Source organism: Myotis yumanensis, unplaced genomic scaffold (genome assembly GCF_028538775.1).
Source record: "Myotis yumanensis isolate MYYU_CA2020_CCGP unplaced genomic scaffold, mMyoYum1.0.hap1 SCAF_2, whole genome shotgun sequence".
NCBI classification, from domain to species: Eukaryota; Metazoa; Chordata; class Mammalia; order Chiroptera; family Vespertilionidae; genus Myotis; species Myotis yumanensis.
In genome coordinates this window covers 207,488,028-207,508,864 of record NW_027223753.1, presented here as the reverse complement: position 1 = coordinate 207,508,864, position 20,837 = coordinate 207,488,028, and the positions used below count along the sequence as shown (strand labels likewise).

General features: G+C 45.0%; 1 protein-coding gene across 5 annotated transcripts in view; it reads left to right on the top strand.

The window, feature by feature from the left end:
• PCNT (pericentrin) overlaps window positions 1-20,837 on the top strand; it is a 90,733-nt gene that overhangs the window by 51,412 nt on the left and 18,484 nt on the right. For all 5 annotated transcript variants that reach the window (XM_070407024.1, XM_070407027.1, XM_070407026.1 and 2 more), the window contains 15 exons: window positions 83-103; window positions 821-1,027; window positions 3,199-3,369; window positions 3,652-3,804; window positions 4,968-5,060; window positions 8,258-9,163; window positions 9,980-10,171; window positions 11,985-12,698; window positions 13,803-13,905; window positions 15,206-15,360; window positions 16,448-16,642; window positions 17,403-17,576; window positions 18,128-18,323; window positions 19,931-20,153; window positions 20,504-20,654. In XM_070407024.1, the coding sequence (XP_070263125.1) occupies window positions 83-103; window positions 821-1,027; window positions 3,199-3,369; window positions 3,652-3,804; window positions 4,968-5,060; window positions 8,258-9,163; window positions 9,980-10,171; window positions 11,985-12,698; window positions 13,803-13,905; window positions 15,206-15,360; window positions 16,448-16,642; window positions 17,403-17,576; window positions 18,128-18,323; window positions 19,931-20,153; window positions 20,504-20,654 (3,654 nt within the window). The remainder of the gene's footprint in view (window positions 1-82; window positions 104-820; window positions 1,028-3,198; window positions 3,370-3,651; window positions 3,805-4,967; window positions 5,061-8,257; window positions 9,164-9,979; window positions 10,172-11,984; window positions 12,699-13,802; window positions 13,906-15,205; window positions 15,361-16,447; window positions 16,643-17,402; window positions 17,577-18,127; window positions 18,324-19,930; window positions 20,154-20,503; window positions 20,655-20,837) is intronic.

Here is a 20,837-nt window from a genome sequence, read left to right as displayed (position 1 = left end):
GTGTGGGGGAGCGATTCGTTATAGTGTTTTTAAACTTTATCTTTAAAAATATTTTTGCCTTCCATGTACACGGCAATGACAGCAGGCACAGCTGGATGAGGAGGTATGTGTCCTCTGTCGGTGCCCTGTCTACCTGCATGGCTGGTGCATGTGACATATGGGCGGTGGCGCACCTGCTTCTGTGTCTTGCTGCTTTTTCTCGCATCCTTCTGCTTAGTCTGGAACTGTCTGCTTCCTCTTGTCCAGGGTGGCTGTAGTCAATTGTTTATTCTTTTTTAAAATTAAACTTATTTTGAGAAAATTGTGGTTTCAATCGCAGTTGTGTGAGAAATAAGACACACAGATCCTGTGTGCTCTTCTTCCAGTTTTCCCAGTGGTGACATCTTGCAGAAGCCAGCCCAAGGTCACAGTCAGGACGTTGATGTGCAGACGGAGCCCCAGGGGGCTCTCAAGCAGATCCCTCTAATAGTTTCTTATTTCCGCATGGTTATACAATGGGCCGCAGTGGGCAGCCTTTGGGGATTGCTTTTCACTCAGCCTGGAGATTCATCCAGGTTGTTGCAGTATCTCTGCTTCATTCTTGTTTTTTATTGCTGAGTAGCAGTCTATTCCTCACTATCAAAACTCATTTTAATAACAAGTTTTATGTTTTTATTTTTATGTTTTTTATTGAGAGAATGCCCAATTCTCTCTGCAGCCTAGGTCTACAAAGCCATGTAAAAGATCAGTTTTCTCTGAATTGCCTTGGGTACTTTTTTATTTGGGAGATGTTGGTTTTTTTTTAACTATTGTGTTTTTCAAGCATTCTTTTTTGTTTTAGGTTGAATTGTTACAGGAAAAATTGAGAGAAAAATCAGATGAACTTAATGAATTGGTGATGAAGAAAGAATTAGCAGATAGACAAGTATTGATCCAGGAAGAGGAAATAAAACATCTGGAGGAGACAAATGCTGATACCAAGAGGAAAGTGATCCAGCTCCAGGAAGAACTGGAGAAGCAAAGAAAAGCTATGAAAGAACTACAACAGGTAACCACCCTATGTTGTGTGGAATTCTATCTGGGTCCCTGTTGTTGGTTCATCACTCAGAACGCTGAGGTGCTTGGGGCAGGCGGGCGAGGTGGGCCCTCCTTTCCACGAGGAAGACTGTGTTAGGGAGGACCTCACACCAACTGCTGGCAGAGTTCCCTCTGACCTCTTGGCTTTTATTTGCTCTAAAGGAAAAATGCTTCGTAGGTCTCCTGCACGATTAGTCCTCTGCTGCATCACTTCATGGGTGATACTTCTGGTCACCAAGTGTGTAGGGGTTTCCCCCACACCAAACAAGTGTTCAGTTCTCAGCAGATTCCAATGGGGTGTCTTAGAACTTAGTTCTGACACCATCCTCCTGAGTTAACGTTAGACCCCACAAGTTAAGGGCTCAACCTCTCACCCCTTATCACATCAGATGCCCATCCCAGGTCCAGGTTGTATAGGTCAGAGGTCCCCACAACCCCTCCTTTGGTTTTACTAATTTGCTAGTGTCACTCACAGAACTCAGAGAAACATGTTACTTACTAGGTCACCTGTTTGTTATACAGGATATAACTCAGGGACAGGTTAATTGAAGAGACCCACTGGGTGAGGTGTGGGGGAAGGTACACGGGGCTTCTGTGCCTGTCCAGATGCCCCTGTCTCCTTTTCTTCATATGTTCACCAACCTGGAAGCTCTCTGAACTCCCGTCCTTTGGGTTTTTATTGGAGGCCCCATCACCTAGGTGTGATTGATTAAATCATTTGTTGTTGGTGATTGGTTTGACCTCCAGCCCTTCTACCTTCCCTGGAGGTCAGGGGTGGACTAAAAGTCCAACCTTCTAATCACATTGTTGGTTCCCTGGCGACCATCCTTAGGTGACCTTGGGCTTTCTAAAAGCCACCTCAGTAACATAAACTCAGGAGTGGCTGGAAGGGGCTTGTTATGAATATCAAACACCTTTGTCACTCTTATCACTCAGGAATAATTCCAAGAGTTTTAGGAGTTCTGTGCCAGGAATCAGATGAATACCAATATATATTTTTATTATAAATCACAATATCATATTTACTATAAATAGCATTTTATAACAATTTTTATAGTACTCCTTAGTAATTTCATAAAGTAAATATTAAAGATTTTAGGTTTAAGAAAGTTATTTCATTAAATACTTAGTGCTAGTTACAATTATTTTCATTTTTGAATTTAGTAACTATGTCAATTCCCCCAGTGAAGATGCCTCCAGTGAGTTTTCATGGTGTTGTTTGGATGCTTTTGTTTGTATCTGAACACTAGGATGAGGCTGGAGGGCTGTGCTGAGGGTAGGAGACCTGTGGCATTTCTGGTCATTCAGCATTTCCTCAAAGGCAACCAGACTTCTGACATTTCATTTATTTAATGAGCTGGAGGTTAAAAGTTACATGAAAAGTGATGCTCCTTGAGAAGTTTTATTTTTGAATCATTGGTTTTGTCCTAACACAAATCCTGCTTCAAGGAGGCTAGTTTTTATCAGGTGTGTTAGGTTCTTGAGAATGCCCACGAAAATTATTGAAGGAGTCAAGCTTGGCTCTTACCTCAGGACACCAACCTGGCCAGTTTCACCTCCTTTCACTTCCTTTCATCACTTGGAGGGGAGTGGTACTTGGTGCTGACTTGGGGAGAGTTCCTCGAAGCTGCTGTCCTACCCCCCTTTCCCGCCCCCAACGAAGTAAACATTTACTGAATTATTAGATGCTGGGGTATAGGAAATGCCTTTTTTTTCCTACACAAAGTTGGGCCAATGGGCTGTAACGATTTTATCCATATTAAATTTTCTTTGAAAACTTTTTAACAGGCTGTTAATATTCTTTGTATGCATATATTGTCACCCATTGCCCTGTTCTTTGGCAAGTTCTTTTCATTTTTTTTTTATATTTGCTAACAGTCTAGAGACTATTTTGTACCTTGTTGAATAATTACTAAGGATCAGTTCCTCCAGTGTAATCAAGGGCCACCAGTGGCTCTCTGTTTGGGGTTTTATCCTTCACCAAGCATATCTCTACTCTGGAGCATGGCTGGTCTGGGGATCAGGTGTGGTATGTGCAGGTGTGTGCAGGAAGAGTTGGGGATGGTTTACACTTTAATAGACAGCACATTGAGGCTGTCTTAAAATACTTGCCTGAAATAAATCTCATTTTTTCTTAAATAGGATAAAGAGGCATTACAGCAACAACAGATGAGTAACTTGCTTCTGGTGTCCACATTGCAGTCTAAACTAGATGAGGGCAAATGCTCTGTGCCTCCTGTGGACAGCTGCCCCGAGGGCTCAGAAATCCAGTTAGAGGCCGTGCAGAGGGCACTCTTGCAGCGGGAAAGCGAGGTAAGGGGAGGGAGAGATCGGACGGGTGGTTTCCTCTCTTCAGTGCCTGACACGTGTCCTCTGCACTGCTGTGTAAAGGGCAGGACGTCCAAATGATAACTTCAGTGGGTTTGTAACTGCTGCGTATTCTTGGTTATTTTAGCATTTTTATGTGGGTTATAGGATAGTAGTAATTTTTTTTGGCATGTACTTTCAAATCTTTTAGCATGATTTTAATTATTATTAAATCATTTAGAATATTAGGTAATTTTTAATGTTTACCTTCATTTGTTTCACTGAAAGGTTTTGGACTTAAAAGAACAATTAGAAAAGATTAAAGATGACTTAGTTAATAAAAATGAAGAAGTACTACATCTGAATTTAAAATTAGACCTGCAGAACAGCCATGCTGCCATCAGCGTCAGAGAACTACAAGAAGAGAACGCCAATTTGAAGGTAATGTGACCAGACCCACCTTGTCATCTATGTTTCTCTCGGTTAAGTGCTGCAGCCCAACATGGGAACCATCATTTACATGGGTACCTCAGGCCTTCTCAGAAGACGTGAGACTTCTTTCTGAAGAGAGAGGACCCTGCTCTGGCAGGTGATTTCAGAAAGTGCCTGACTTGTGTCTGTACTGAGGTTGGCAGCTCGAGAAAGTGTAGTGTGGAGGCAGCTTCACAGAATCATGAGTGGAAAGCCAGAGTCACCTTGACTGGGGAAGTTCACCTGCTTTCACCTCCACACCAAACTCTTGCTTTTGGTTTGCAGCACTGATGACAGACATGTCTTGAAGGCTGCTTGTAGGAGAGGCACTTCCCTAACTGCCCAGGAAACAAATTATAACTTGGGAATGGTGGCCCTGCTCTGGCCATTACCACGATGCCCGCTCAGGATGGAAAAATGTCTGTTTTTAAATCTTCTCTGTTATCTTAATGTAATTGTGCTTTTCAAGCAAAAAAGAAAAACAGCCCTTATATAGTGGACATGATAATCAAAGATGTAGAGAAAACATAATCTTAAAAGATGGCCTTGAAATACACTGAGTTTAAAATAGTGTCCTATGATGCCAACCTGGCAATCGTTTCATTAGTGAACTGATAGCATTGAAAGAAATCCTCAGGTCTGTGTCATTTGTGCCTAATCCTCCCAAAGGCTTGCAACTGCACAATTTAGAATATCTTCAGTGAAAATGAGTTTTAGGCCGGTTCTAGAATCACTGCTTATCTTCTCAGTGGGAACTCATCCTTAATTACTAGATGAGGAGCACATAAGAACGGGCTTTACTTACTCTTTGGTGGTTGCTTTAAACCAAACATGTTGAACTTGCGGCCGGCGGGCCACATTCAAACGAGTCATACGACTGGCCGCCTGCGAGTTTGACATGCTTGCTTTAAACAAATTTCCTGGAGAAATGTGTAACTAATTTTAGAAAACCAAACTAATAGGTCACTTTAAATAGAAATCACTTTAATAGAAAAACATTTTCAAATTGAGTGTTAGTATTTGAAACTACAGGCTTATTTATTAGGATAGTTTATGTCTGCAAGGCCTGGGGACTGTTTCCATTGTAAGGCTTTGTTGGCGTCATTATTTTATTATTATTATCATTTCAATAGGCATTTCTGCAAAACAAAGAAAAGGAGATACTGTGTATGAGTGAGCAGCTGGAGGCACAGCTGGCTGGGATGGGAAGTGGCACTCTCAGCGAGGTAGGTGGTCCTTTTGGCATGAAGGCATCTTGGGCATTATGTTCTTAATAGTTTATAAGTGTGATCTTGGATCAACAGAAACCTCTGGGGTGATACTACATAAAGTGTGTAATGGCTTTTCCGATTAATTTTGATAGAGGGTATAAGGACTGAAGCAGCTGTTAGAGTAAAAAGAAGTTTTGTCTGCAGTTTTTTGTGTCTCCAAATTTCACTGTGAAAGAGGCTATTGAGATATTAATGATCTGTGTTGGTATCTTACTAGTATATATTTGGCAAAATTTAAGAATATTATTTTGTGTTACTTTGAGGAATGCCTTTATTTTTTATTTTTTAATATATTTTTATTGATTTCAGAGAGGAAGGGAGAGGGAGAGAGAGATAGAAACATCAATGATGAGAATCATTGATCAGCTACCTCCTGCATGCCCCCTACTGGGGATCAAGCCCACAACCTGGACATGTGCTTTGACTGGGAATCGAACTGTGATTTCCTGGTTCATAGGTCGATGCTCAACCACTGAACCACATTGGTCAGGCTTGAGGAATGCCTTTAAAACCAGCAACTAATTATTAAAATGTTATTTTTCAAATATATTTGACATACAGTATTACATTAGTTTCAGGTGTACAACATAGTGATTAGGCATTTAAATACCTTTTGAAGTGATCCCCCTGATAAGTGTACTACCCATGTGGCACCATACAGAGTTATTACAACATTATTGATTATACTTCTTATGCTGTACTTTATATCTCCATGACTATTCTGTAAGCTTGTACTTCTTAATCTCTTCACTTTTTTCACTCAGCCCTCCAGCCCAAACCCCCCCTCTCACCTGGTGACCACCAGTTTGTTCTATCTATGAATTTATTTCTGTTTGTTCATTTATTTTGCTTTTTAAATCCCACATATAAGTGAAATCATATGGTATTTGCCTTTTTCTGTCTGACTTATTTTACTCAGCATCATACCCTCTAGGTCCATCCATATTGTCACAAATGGCAAGATTTCATTCTTTTTTATTGCCGAGTAACATACATCTTCTTTATCCAATCGTCTACTGATGGACAAATCATACATCCAATAAGGAATTAATATCCAAAATAAATAAGAAACTCATACAGCTTAACACCAAAAAACCCAAATACTCCAGTTCTTCCATATCTTCATTCCATGTCTTGGTTATTGTAAATAATGCTGCAATTAACATAGGGGTGCATATATCTTTTTGAATTACTATTTGTGTGTGTGTGTGTGTGTGTGTGTGTGTGTGTGTGTGTTTTCGGATAAATACCCTGAAGTGGGATTTCTGGATCATATGGCATCTCTAATACTATTCATTTTTTTTTGAGGAACCTCCATACTGTTCTCCATAGTGGCTTCACCAATTTACATTTTCACCAACAGTGCATGAGGGTTCCCTTTTCTCCACTTCCTCACCAACAGTTGTTATTTGTGGATTTATTGATGATAGCCATTCTGACAGGTTTTAGGTGATGATCTCATTGTGGTTTTAATCTGCATTTCTCTTACAATTAGTGACATTGAACATCTTTTCATATGTCTATTGGCCATCTGTATGTCTTTTGGGAGAAAGTGTCTATTCAGGTCCACTGTCCATTTTTTCATTGGATTGTTTGTTTTGGTTGCATGAGTTTCTTATTGATTTTGGATTTTTAAAATTATTTTCTTTTCTTACATATTTATGCATGTATTTATTTGTTAATTCCCACCTGAGAATATTTTTTTCATTGATTTTTTTTAGGCCAGTCGTCATGGCTCAGTGGTTGAGCATCGACCTATGAACCAGCAGGTCAGGGTTCGATTCCCAGTCAGGCCATATACTCTGGTTGTGGGCCCGATCCCCAGTGTGGGGCATGCAGGATGCAGCCAATCAATGATTCTCTTTCATCAGTGATGTTTCTATCTCTGTCCCTCTCCCTTCCTCTCTGAAATCAGTAAAAATATATTTTAAAAAAATCAGAATGACACCTAAATTCTAAATTCTCCCTTTAGGAAAATCAAATCAGAGTTGTTTAAATATTAATTAAATACACATTTAAAAGGTGGCAAAATATTAGTATGAAAGTGTCATTGACTGAGAAGTGGCCAAGTTAGAGCTTCCTCAAAATTCTGACAAAAGATGGCTGGGCTCTGTGGCAGTGCCCAGCAGCCTCAAGTGGAGTGTCTGATGAGCTGCCCAGCAGCAACAGGATTTTCTTTTGAGATAGTTACGTAGTTGGGGTGCAGTATTTTGGGAATTTTTTATATATTAACTGTTGTTTGGTGTTGTTAGTTCTTACAGCTGTTTTGTATAAGTGTACAATATTGTTAGCTATAGGCACAATGTTGTACAGCAGATCTCTAGAACTTCTTCACCTTGCATAGCTGAAAGTGTATGCCCATTGATTAGCAGTTTCCCATTTTCCCCTCTCTCCTAGCCCCTGGTAACCACCATACTAGTCTTTGATTCTGTGAGTGTGACTACCCTTTATAATAAAAGGGTAAATTGACCGAATGGCAGAACGACTGGAACACCTGTGGCCCCTCACCCTGGCTGGCCCCGCCTCCGAGCAGCCCCACGCACCCTGATCGGGGGAGGGGCTGGCCGGCAAACTGCCTGCATCCCCTCACCCCGGCTGGCCCACCCCTTATGGCCCCCATCGGGGCGGGCCAGCTGGACCCCACCAGTGCACAAATTCATGCACCAGGCCTCTAGTTTTAAATACCTCATATCAGTGGGATGATGTAGTATTTGTTTTTCTGTGACTGGCTTATTAGTATGTCTTCAGGTTTTATCCATATGGTGATATATTGCAGGATTTCTGTTTTTCAGGCTGAATAATATTCTATTGAATGCACGTACATTTTCTTTATTCATTCATCAATGGACATTTAGGTTGTGAATCTTGGCTTTTGTGAACAGTAGTGCAATGATTCTGGGGTGCTAATTTCTCTTTGAAATCTTGATTTTAGTTCTTTTGAATAAATACTCAGAAGTGGAATTTCTGGATCATATGGTAGTTCTGTTTTTAATTTTTGAGGAACTGCCATACTGTTTTCCATAGTACCATTTTGCATTCCCATCAACAGTGTGTGACGCCTCTACTTCTGACAACAAATTCATAGCTGTAAGTTGAGAGGGGATTCTGAAGGCATTTATGTAGTTTGCCTCTGAAACGTGCTCTTTCTGCAGGTTATGTATAGTAGAAGCTCTGAAGTCGAGGAGCTGAAGTCCATTATTGAGACTTTGCAGGAGAACCAGGAGCGGCTGCAGAAGGATAAAGCAGAGGAAATTGAGCAACTGCACGAGGTCATCGAGAAGCTGCAGCAAGAGCTGTCCCTCGGGGGACCTGCCAGGCATGAGCTCAGTGACAGCCAAGCTGAGGACCTCCAGAGCGAGCTGGAGCGTGGGCTGTGCCGCCTACAGGCTGAGGGAGCTGAGGCCCAGGCCACACTGCAGGCCAAGCTCCAGGATGCGCTTGAGGCCAAGGAGGCCCTGAGCCAGCTGCTGGCTGAGCAGGAGCACCAGCATGGCCAGGCCCTGGAGGCTCTGCAGCAGCGCCTGCGGGTTGCAGAGGAGGCTGCCTCGAGGCAGCTGGCCCAGTTGAAGTCCAGCGCTGCCCTCCGGGAGGCTGAGGTCCAGGGCTTGGCCTCTCAGATTCAAGAATTTGAGGCTACACTCAAAGCAAAGGATGCAGAGATTGCCCAGAGGGATTTGGAAATTGAGGCTATAAACAGAAGGCGCGCAGCCCACTCCACAGAACTGGAGGCCATCCTGTTGGCCTTCACCTGCCTCCGCCGCACCCTGGAGCAGCAGCCCCTGGGTGCCACACACGAGCCCCCTGAGCTGAAGCGGCTCCGAGTGCAGTGTGTCCGCCTCAGCCAGCAGCTGCAGGCACTGAACCAGCGGTTTCTGAGGTGCCAGAAGGAGCTGGATAAGCAACAGGCGTGTGGGACCCCCGTGCTTCATCGTGTAAACGGCAGCTTCCAGGGACCCGTGGCCAGGAGTGATGAGACCTTGTGTGATGAAGAGTCGGAACAGAATGTGGGTGGCAGGCAGCTACCTGTGGCCTCCTGGGGTGAAGGCGATGATCCACAGGTGGGCCTGGTTCCCCTAGTCCCACAGGTGCAGTCTGTGTGCAGAGAGCTGGGGTGTACTTGGTGCCTGCAGGAGGCCCTGACCCAAGCAGCTGGAGGTGGAGCACTGGGCTGGACCAGAGGGAGTTGGGGGTTCTCTGAGGAAACAATTATTTTTCTTACTCTTCTCTTCTGTTTCTGTTTTAATTAATGACTCTCCTCTCTGTGGTGGGCAGTTTCCAATGGGTGGCTCATGCCTTTGAGGGGAAGTGAGTCTGCAGCTTATGCTGGCTGGGGCCCTTGCCATTTAGGATCCATAGAACCTTAAATTAGGACACATGTATGCAGTGAGATTAGGCTGGGTCTTGCTATTTTGTACAATTTTAAACTTATTATTGCTGTAAGTTATTAAAGCTATCTAAACACTTCTTTTTTTGATAGGGAACACTCAGTGATATGGAGCTCAACCATGTATTAGATGTGGAATCAAATGGTTTATCTTTTATCAGCATTTCCAGTGCAAAATGTTTCAAGCTCATTTTTTTGGGAGGGGGCATGCTTCAGTTTATGTTTGAGTAGAGTTCTGACCTCCCATCAGCTGGGGGTTCTGTGTTGAGTGCACCCCATTCTACCACAGCTGGAACCTGTGCCCTTGGAGCCTCAGCCTCCAGCACATTTTGTCCCATTGTGGTTTATGAGCAGACAGCAGGATGGCAGCATGGTTCTGGTCTCAGTGCTTTAGAGCTCCCAGAGCCTGAGGCCTCCCTGCGTTTCTGACATTCCGTGTGTTTAATATAATCTTCATAGCATTGTCATTGTTTTCTTCCTCTTACTGTAGAGTCCAGTGAAAGATGATCTGCAGCCTGCCAAAGACCCGGTGACGGTAAACCACACCGGTCTCCACAAACAGGACAGCATGATGTCGATGCTCACGGTCTGCCAGAGGCAGCTGGAGTCTGAGCTGCTCCTTGTGAAAAATGAAATGCACTTGAGTGCTGAGGACTATGGCAAAGCATCAGGGACAGTGAAGGTACTTAGGCCCGTTTCAGGAGAGACAGGCATTCTCTCTGGCATTTTGTTGAGGGGACACACGCACTACGTAGACTGTAGACAGTGACATGTTTTCTTCTGAATCTATCATATTCTCATAGCTATTCAGATTTGCTTTGAAATGTCCTACATGTTTCATTTAGGCATTCAAGGAGCTAGTTTTTTTTGTTTGTTTTTAATAGTATGTTTTTACTTATTTTCAGAGAGAGAGAGAGGAAAGGAGAGGGATAGAGAGATAGAAACATCAATGAGAGAGCAACATTAGCAATGGGCTGCCTCCTTCACGCCACCTACTGGGATCGAGCCCGAAACACGGGCATGTGCCCTGACCAGGAATCGAACATTCTGGTTCATAGGTTGAGCACACACCGACCAGTCTGGACTCGTTTTTTTAATTTCCTTTTCAGATTATTCATTGTTTGTGTAGAGAAATGCAACTGAGTTTTATAATTTTAACAGGTTTTTTTATGTAGTATCTTCAGGGTTTTCTACATATAAGACCATATAATCTATGAACATAGATAGTTTTATTTCTTTCCAATTTGGATATCTTTAATTTATTTTTCTTGCCTAATTGTTCTGGCTAGGACTTCCAGTACTATGTTGAAGAGAAGTGGTAAAAGTGGATGTCCTTTCCTTGTTCTTAGTTGAAAAGCTTTCAGTCTATCACCATTAAATATGATTTTCACTGTCTCTCATGTATGGTTTTTATTATGTTAAGGTTGTTTCTTTCTATTCATAGTCATGTTGAATGATTTTATCAAGAAAGGATGTTAAATTATGTCAAATGCTTTTTGTGCATCAATTGTGTGATATTTTCATTCATTTTGTTAATGTGGTATAGTACATTGATTTTCCTATGTTGAACTACCCTTGCATTTCCGGTAATGAATACCACTTGCTTGTGGTATATAATCCTTTAAAATTCAGTTGAATTCAATTGTCTAGTATTTTGTTGAGTATTTTTGCATAAATGTTTATAAGGAACATTGGTTTATAGCTTTCATTTCTTGTACTGTTTGGCATTCGTATCAAGGTAACTAACTCATAGAATGAGTTAAGAGGCATTCCCTCTGCTTCTGTCCTATGAAAGAGACTGTAGAGAACTGGTATAGTTTCTTCCTTAAATGTTGGGTAGAATTACCAGTGAAGCCCTCTGAGCCTGGTGCTCCTTCTTCAGTTTATGGGAAATGTTTGAGAAAGATTAATATCAGTTCTTTAAATGTTTGATAGAATTCACCAGTGAAGCAAGCTGTCAGATCCACGGCTTTGTTTCATTGGAAGATTTTGAATACTGGTTGTCTCCTTTGTATTGAGATGTTAACATGAGATTTAGTGGTAAACTGATTCACTCGTGCATTCTCTCTTTGTCACCTGAGAGATGTGTGACTGATCATATAAGGAGGAGCATGGAAGGTTTGTTGGGTTGAGAAGTGAATTGTGAGATAGGAGATGTTTAGAAACTGAGGTTTGACTATATTACATCAGATAAGATTCTGCCAGTGCAGAATTTGATGTCCAGGTGGGGAGACAGACTCTTGTACTTTCTGCTGTGCCATCTTTCCAGAATCCTCTCCAATAGTTACCTTTTAGGCACGGAGCTTTAAGCCTTGATTCTGTCTTTTTAAAAATTTGAAATCTTAAAAGTCTGAAGGGACCAAAGGGCTCATCATGGAATCTCATGCTTAGTTTCTCAGTCTCTGAAATTGGCTCATAAAACTGGCTCAGACAGACAAATGTTACAGCATATAATGCAGTTATTTTACTGTATGCATGTTCTATCTCACCTGTAGGATAAAGAAAAACTACGGGAGTGTATTAAGCTGCAGAAAGTTGATCTCATAACTCAGGTGAAACAGCTTCAAGAAAAACTGAACCGTCTGGTATATTCTATGAACTTCCAGAACATTGAGACAGAGGATTTCAACTCTCAACAGCCATTGGCATTTTCTCATGTTTTAGAAAACAGTTTGAATGGTAGTGAAGAAACGGACAAATTGCCTCCTGTTGATGAATTTAATACCAATAAAATTGCACAGGATGTAATTGACATTATTGGAAATCAGGACTCATTGATAAGAAATGAAATGCCAAATGTTCCCATGGAAGACAAGGTAGATTTGCAGGATGGGTCACTTTGTTTACAGGTGAGCTTGCCGAGTAGCTCCCGTGACTTAACCTACACTGAGGAGGCTGAACCCTTGAAGAATGCACTCAGTGCGATGGACCTGTCCTCCTGGAGCTCCCCCGAGGTTGTCAGGAAGGACTCAATGCTCGAGCCATCACCCAGCCTGCCCCTGACACCCTGCTTGGACGTCCTGAGCCAGCACAGCCTGGATATCTCCCTGAGGGAACGGACGAATGCCTCAATGCTCCAGGCTGACCAGTCGGGGCTGCTTTGTTCCCTTGGTGGGTCAGCACCAGAAAAGGCCCCTTGTTGGGCAGAGACTTCGTTGGCCGCAGACAGGGCTCCCTCCACTGATCCTCATGTGCATCGTATGGTTGTGGTAGGTTGGCTTCCCTGGGTGCTGTGGGTGCTGTCCTGCTTCAGTGTCTGTATGGTGCCCAGGGCCCCAGTGTGTTCCCATGGGACTGTGTCTACATGGCCCGCGGTGTCACAGCGGCAGCCATTGTTGGTTCACCTCCTGCAAGCCTCTCGGCCGGGTGTGGATGAGCTCCTCACAGTCCCCTGGTCAGCTATGTGTAGGGATGGTCAGCTTTCTGCTGGACTAACCCTAATCCACTGTAATGTGAACATTTAGACACTTAGGTGATTTTTGGAAGTATGTGAGATGCATCGTTAGGACTAAGTTTCTTTTTCTTGGGGGGGGACACTAAGTTTCTTGACTAATATTGATTTTGAGAAGTACAGTCATAAACTCATCTTAGTGTGTAGTTTACATATGGATTTTTTATTTAGAATGTTTTTTAGATTTATTTTTGGTTGTATTGCATATTTAACAGGTTCCATGTGTAATGCTAATTAATTTCAGGAACACTTCAGTTTATTATTTTTGTTAGATTATATCTTTCCTAACAGTTTTGGTATTTTGAGTTAGATCAAATAAAAAGTAAATTAGGATATATGTTTTATTTGGAGTATCCATATTCTACCATTTCATGCAAAAGTACTTTAATCTGAAATTTTTTTTTAATATATTTCTTTATTGATTTCAGAGGGGAAGGGAGAAGGAGAGAGAGAGAGAAAGAGAGAATCATTGATCAGAGAATCATTGATCGGCTGCCTCCTGCACACCCCCCCACCGGGGATCGAGCCCGCAACCCAGGCATGTGCCCTTGGCCGGAATCGAACCTGGGACCCATCGGTCCACAGGCTGACACTCTATTCACTGAGCCAAGCCGGCTAGGGCGTAATCTGAAATATTTGTTAATAACTTCTTTAAACTATTCCTAGAGCACTGTGGGTGAATTTGATTACATTATTAGAAGCATGTGACCTCAAATATGTCCATAAGGTTTGAACACTTTTATTTGGATTCTTTGTGGGAAGATGATAAATTCAGGCCTTAGAATGTTTCTGTAAGGCAAGTTCATTTCCATGATGTAATAAGTTATTTTATAATCATTTAAAATTCTACCTATTGGAACAGGAGAAAGATGTTGAGGATTTTATCATAACGTCTCTTGATTCTCAAGAAAAGTCAAGATCATCTCCTCTTGGGTTAGAAGGCAAAAGCAATGGAAGTGAAAACAGTGAGTTCTTCATCTTTTTAAAAAACTATTTATTTTTACAGTTTCAGAGTCCAAGAAGCACTGAGAATTCCTGCATATCCTTCACGGATTCCCCAGTGCTAACATTTACCTGGTTTGCTGTGTGTACTGCCTATCTTTCTCTTTTATTTCCATTTCTCTCTGTCTTCTGTGTTTGAACATTGCTCAGCCTGTTTGAGAACCTGGATGACTCAGCAGGCTGGCCTCCACGCTCTCAGGAAGCTCAGTTACAAAGGCCTTGCCAGTACCCCTGAAGTTCTCCTTGCCCCACGCGGGTGCTGTGGGAAGGAGCAGACAGAAGGTCTGAAGCTGCTTTTCCATCAGGTGCCCCCTCCATTTTCCAGAGCTCATGCTTCCAGCCTCCTGAACTGGCTGCTGGCTGCAGGGCTCAGGAATGGGTCTGGGGCCTATGAGCTTCTGAAAGATTCTGAATTCTGATTTGAGGACCCCTTCCCATTAGATCAGGGATGTGAACATCCGGCCCATGGGTCGTACAAGGCATGCAAAATCACTTGGTCTTGCCCTGCCAAGGCATTAGGGGTGAGTTAATTAAATGTTTGACCAAATATAGCAGGCTAATTTTTAAGTTGTTAAAATTGTATGGCCCATGAATGATGTTATAAATATCCAAGTGGCCTTTGGCAGAAAAAAGGTTCCCCACCCCTGCATTTGACAGAGGTTCCGGGAGCCTCTAATTCTAGACCTGGTTCAGGGTTCCCCAGCCCTGATGGCTGATTTTAGGGCTTTTCCTACCCAGATGTCTGCTGCTTGTCCACCTGCTCCCAACCTGTCCTTGCTGTTGGCATCATCTACCTCCTGTCCTCTCTCTTTATCCTCAGTGTCTGGGTTCTCACCTGCCTTTACCCCATCCTTGGGTTTGTGTGTGTCTTTTGGCTGTGGCACTTGCTCTGCAGAGTCCTGTGGGTTCTATCTCTCGGGGATGAGGAGATACACATCAACATCTGTGTAAAAGTGACTGAAATATCTGAAGATTTATGTTCAAGTCATGAACATTAATATTTTAAACATGCAAAAGACACTTTTAATGTATGTAGATCTCATCTGAAGTTTTTATTAAAATATTTTTACCATCTTTGTGGTTCATTGATGTTTTTTTCAGGTAGAAGATTGCAGCTATAGGCATCTGGGTGTTTCCAGGCGCAGCCTCACATGGCACATGCCAATGGGGGGTCTGACACCCCTCAGCACTCTGCAGAGCATCCCCAGGAATGCCCTGAGAAAATTGCAGTTTTAGACACTGATTTGGTGGTGTTTTATTTAGGTGATGGCTTCAGGTGTGGAGAGATAATAAACCAAGGTTCAGGAGGACTTGAAACTCCCACTGTTAGTCCTGTAGTACCGTCCCCCGCCTCAGGAAGCTTCCGACAGCCACTGGAAGTCATGAAGGAGAAGGAAGTCCACCCGAAACAAGTTAAGGTAATGGGTGGTAGGAGCAGGGCGAGGTGCGCTGATGGGCTCCATCTCTGGCCCACTCTAACTGCCATTGGCCTCCGAGTGTTGCATGAGGATCATGCTCTGCTCAGAGAGCTGAGCTTCAGTTCTGTCCTACCTTTGTGCCTCATGTGAGGAGTGTACTGATCCTAACACTAGTTTCTCCACGAGGACAGCTCTGGGAAGCCACCTTCCTCCTCGCTCAGCCTCTTTGGGCAGGACATAGATGGCCAGCATGTGTGTCCCAGTTTACCATTGCTCTATAGCAGTGGTTCTCAACCTTCCTAATGCCACGACCCTTTAATACAGTTCCTCATGTTGTGGTGACCCCCAATTTCATTGTTACAAATTGAACATAATTAAAGCATAGTGATTAATCACAAAAACAACATGTAATTATATATGTGTTTTCCGATGGTCTTAGGCGACCCCTGTGAAAGGGTCATTTGACCCCCAGGTTGAGAACCGCTGCTCTATAGTAAACGGCCCTCTCCTGTTCTCACAGACCTGTGGGCAGGGACTCAGGGCCAGTCTGTTGAAACTGTTTCTTTGCACCCTGTGTCGGGACACCCCCATGATTTAGCCATTCCATCTGCAAGCACCTTGTCCCCTGAGGTATCACCCATCAGCTGGGACTTACGTACACACGTCCCATGGGGCTTCCTCATAGTATGGCAGCTGTGGTCCCAGGAGAGCCAGGAAAGTACATGGAGTCTTCATGACCTCTCCATAGAAGTTGGCCCGGGGCCCTACCCTGAGCTGCTCTCTGGCTTAGGGGAAGGATGATGTTCACTGTGCAGGAACCGATGGGATGGCTCCATCATGGGAGTCATCCTTGGAGGGGCTTATATAGAAATTCACTCTTTCAGAACCAGTTCCCTGCTGTTTCTGATGGTTATGGGGGAGGAAAGTTTGAAAACCTCACAGGACAGTAGGTTCTGCTCTTTGATGACAGCCATGCGAGTACTATGCAGGTGGCCCCAGCGAGCGTTCCTGGCGAGGGCAGGACAGTGAATGGATGAGTGCTTTCAAGCTGCTTTTCCTTCTTTTTCAAATGCGTGTGCTCTTGTAGGCTTTGCTGCAGATGGTGTATGACGAGAGCCACCACATCCTGGCCCTGTCCGAATACCATGGATACCCCAGCACACTCAGCAAGGGCGAGCCAAGCACACCCATCAAGCACTACCTGAGGGGTGACCAGGGCCTGTTGGAGGCAGTGCCAGCTCTGAGGGGGCACCTGACCCCAGCACCCCAACAGGCAGAGAAGGTATTTTCTCATGTTTTAGAAAACAGTTTAAGTGGTAGTTCCAGTAATGGTGGAGAAACTGACAATTTGCCTCCTCTTGATGTCAATAAAATTTGGAATTGTTTTGCCAAATAAGCAGGAATAGGAAACAAGAGGTGGTCCATGGTGGCAAGAAGACTGTGATATTGACTGGCAACCCTCTCACTCACATTCATGGGCACCAGCCACATGTGAGGGGGCCGGGCCTTAGCCCACAGGGTCTCAGTGTCCACTTTGCAGACAAGGAGCCAGGGAGGCCAGGAGAGGGGGCAGTGCAGAGGTGAGGGCCAAATGTGAACTATGTCCAAGGGAAGCCAACCTGCCATGGGCTTTGAGGGAATAGTGGGCAGGACACTAGGCTGAACCTGTAGGGAGGAGGTCCAGAGCAGGTAGCCTGAGGGTGGCCGCCTGTGCACGTCCACACCCTGCGTATGCACACACATGACCCCAAGCCTCTACCCTGTGCAGTCATGTGCTCGGGCATGCACTTACCAATGTCACTTCTGGCCTTGGGCCTACCGCAGACGCAGGCCTTGTGTTGGAAAAAGGTTTGCCTGCTGACTTTGCTTGACCTTGTTTCCATCGTCTTCAGTGGTTTCTTCTCTGCTTGGATGGCAGCATTGGCCTTTCTTGCCCTGGGCAGTCCGGGGGGTGCTCATGTGTCCCCTTTCCTATCGGAGTGGCTCCTGTTCTAGCCTTTAGATGCATGTTGCAAACACTGAGCTTCTTGTTCTAATTTTAGGAGCTTTCTGACACCTGCCTTGACTGGAGAGGAGAATTCCTACAGGTAGTCCAGGAGGCATTTGAAAAGGAGAGAGAGATGCTCACGGTGGAGCTGCAGCCTCAACTCGGCAGCTCTGACCCCAGGGCCCATGGTGCTCTGGTGGAGAGACTGCAGAAGGTGGTCCAGGAGCAGGTAAGCTTGGACCTGGGTTACCTTAGAGCTTACCCCTGTTTCAGCTAACCTGGGAACATGCCCATGACTAAGAGGAAACCCTGCTACAAACCAAGTGTAATACTGCATGTTTCTGCATGAATTCTATCACACAGAAGGAAAGTTATGTGCCTCTACCCTCCTTTATACCTCACTCTGTTCTAGAGATAACTGGCCTTCCCTTGAAAGGAAAAGCATTTTCAGATTGCCCAGCCCCAGGTTATGAGCTTGAGTCCAGAGTCAGGGTGTGAGGTTGGTCAGAGCAGTCCCCAGGCACAGACCAGGCCCGAGAACGAGACCAAGGTGCTGGGGGTGAGGGTCACTCATGTCCTTGGCGAGTGCATGCTTACCCCCCAGCCAGGGATAGAGTCAGTAGTGGAGGCTTGTGTGTGCAGAGGGTGTGCTGCTTCTGCCTGGAGCCACCAGCACTTGGGACATGCTCCCCTCTCATCCTGTTTCCCCATGTGGGTGGGCTCCTCATTCCTGCGGAGCCTTCCTATCTGACTGCTGTCCCTCTTTTGCCCCATCTCCAGGGGGACCTGCAGGAGAAGTCCTTGGAGCACCTACGTCAGTCCGACAGGAGCAGCTTGCTGTCCGAGATCCAGGCCCTGCGAGCCCAGCTGCGGCTGACGCACCTGCAGAACCAGGAAAAGCTGCAGCAGTTGTGCGCAGCGCTGACCAGTGCGGAGGCCCATGGGAGCCGGCAAGAACACCAGCTGCGCAGGCAGGGTGGGTGCACCCCTGAGAAATGTGCCCACCTGAGGTTCACCTGGTGGGTAAGGTGGCACACAGGTTAACAAAGCTCCTCTGGACTGCCCAGAGATGGATCTGGTGGCAGCAGTGACATCCTGGTTTCTTCAGGTCCCTGAGTGCAGGGAATGTCAGCCTCATCATCAGAATACAGTGGCTGGAACATTTCTCGGTTCATAGAACTCTGAGTAGAAATGACTCTGAGACCAGTCAGCGCAGAGGCTTTGCCAAGAGTGCTGGCAGGTGGTGAGGGGCCTGGTGTCTGAGCCAGATGTGCTGGGTGCCAGCAGGACCTAGTCTGGGAGAGTCCCTGGAGCTTGCACTGGGCTTAAGTAACTGTTATAGTTCGTACATTTAATTAGATTCGTTGGTTTTTTTTTATAGAGATGCTCATGTCACCTGTGAATTTAAAAAAATTTTATTTTTTCTTTCCCATCTACCCCCTTCTCTTGCTGACCACTGGTCAGGCCCTGGAGCACGTGGTGAATGAAGTGTCTGACCCTGCTCCTGGCCACAGGGGAAGCACTCCATGTCTTACCCTTAAATAGGATGATAACTGTGGTCTTCACAGATGCCCTGTGTTAGCTCTGGCAAGTCCTTTCTCTCCTTAGTTTTGGAAGCTGAATGATGGCCAACGAAGTCTGTCTAGTGCAGTGGTTCTCAACCTTCTTAATGCCGTGACCCTTTAATACAGTTCCTCATGTTGTGGTGGTCCCCAATTTCATTGTTACAAATTGAATATAATTAAAGCATAGTGATTAATCACAAAAACAATATGTAATTATATATGTGTTTTCCGATGGTCTTAGGCGACCCCTGTGAAAGGGTCGTTGGACCCCCAAAGGGATCGCGACCCCACAGGTTGAGAACCGCTGGTCTAGTGGGAGTGGTCTTGCATTTTGGCTGTGACCCCTTGTCATGGTGCATTATCCTTTGTATATTTCTGGGCTGGGTTTGCTCATATTTTGCATCTGCATTCATGAGGGATACTAGTCCGTAGTGTTCTTCTGGTTTTGCATTGGAGGAGCGCCAGCCTTGTGGAGGACTGACATCTGTATACTCCCCTTCTGTTTTCCAGAGGAGTTTTTATAGAACTAGGTTTATTTCTTCCTTAACTTTTGGGAGAATTCTCCAATGAAGCCATCTGAGCTAGAGTTGTCTCTGTTGGAAGGTTTAGCATAGGAGTGACAGATGGGATGACATTTTAGACCACAGGGATGGTCACACCTGGCCTTCCTGCCCCCAGCAGGGAGGGCTGTGAGCAGCCTCCCATATGCAGGTCCATCTCGGCTTAGCTCCAAACTCAGCCTCCAGGGAGACCCCAAATCTGAACTGCAGGGGCTGGGGGGGGTGTGGCCCACCCCAGGGAACCATGTTGTGTTGAGGCCTGGTGCTGTGTGTGTTGGAGGAACCAGCAACAGGCAGAAGGAATGTACCTCTGGCACCATCAGAAGCAATGCCTTTTAGGTTATAGAAACTTCATTCTCCCTGTCTCCTTAACTGACTTGTCTGTAATTAAATCATCTGTACGACTCTCTTTGGACTCATGAATAATGCTATTTTATGTTTTGTAATCTTTTTCTTAGTTGAGTTACTGGCATATAAGGTTGAGCAGGAAAAATGTATAGCGAGTGATCTACAGAAAACCCTCAATGAAGAACAACAGAAAGCAAATAACGCCCGAAAGCTGCTAGTGGTGGAGCAGAATGCAGTCAAAGCTTTGAAATCGGAACTTTGTGAGTGTAAACAGGACAATGAGAGGCTGCTGAAGTCCCTCAATGACGTGCAGAGGGAGGTTCTCCAGCTGAGGTACGTATGGTACTGCCTTCGTGATACCCTGCCCGCTAGCCCCCAGGCTGTCATCAGACCTTTGGTAGAATAAATGAAAGTTACATAGTTCTCACCACATCATTCTTGGCAGTGAAGTAATGGAGCCTCGGTGCCATGACTTGTGCTGCATGCTCAGTAGGTATTAGACAAAAGTGTCCTGCTCCCGTGTGTTTAGAGCGAGAAGGCGGGACTGAGCATGTGTGCAGATAATGGAGGAAGCAACAGGGCCTACCTGCCTCGTCCTGGGAGCTTCCGGCCCCTGAGGGTAGGACTGTGTCCCTTCAGAGCGTTGTGCAACGTGGGGTTTGACTACCTCTCTCCCCACACAGGTCTGTATTAGACAGCAAGGAGAACGACCTGAAGGCCGCACTTCAGGAGCTGGAGAGCGAGCGCAATAAGGAGCGTGCCCTTCAGAGCCAGCTGGAGCAGGAGCAGCTGGAGCACCTGCAGAGGGAGGGCCAGGACTCCAAGGCCCTGGAGGTAAGGGGGCCAGGGATGGGAGCTGGGAGGCCGTTCTCTTTGATGCTGCTTCTGATTCTTTTTATGGATGGTGAGCCCAGGTGGCAGGGTTTTAGGGCAGTGAGGTAGGGTTGTGTCTTCAGGTAAAACACTCAGCAGCTTTGCAGTGACAGAGGGTGTGATGACCATGTGATGCCAGCGCTG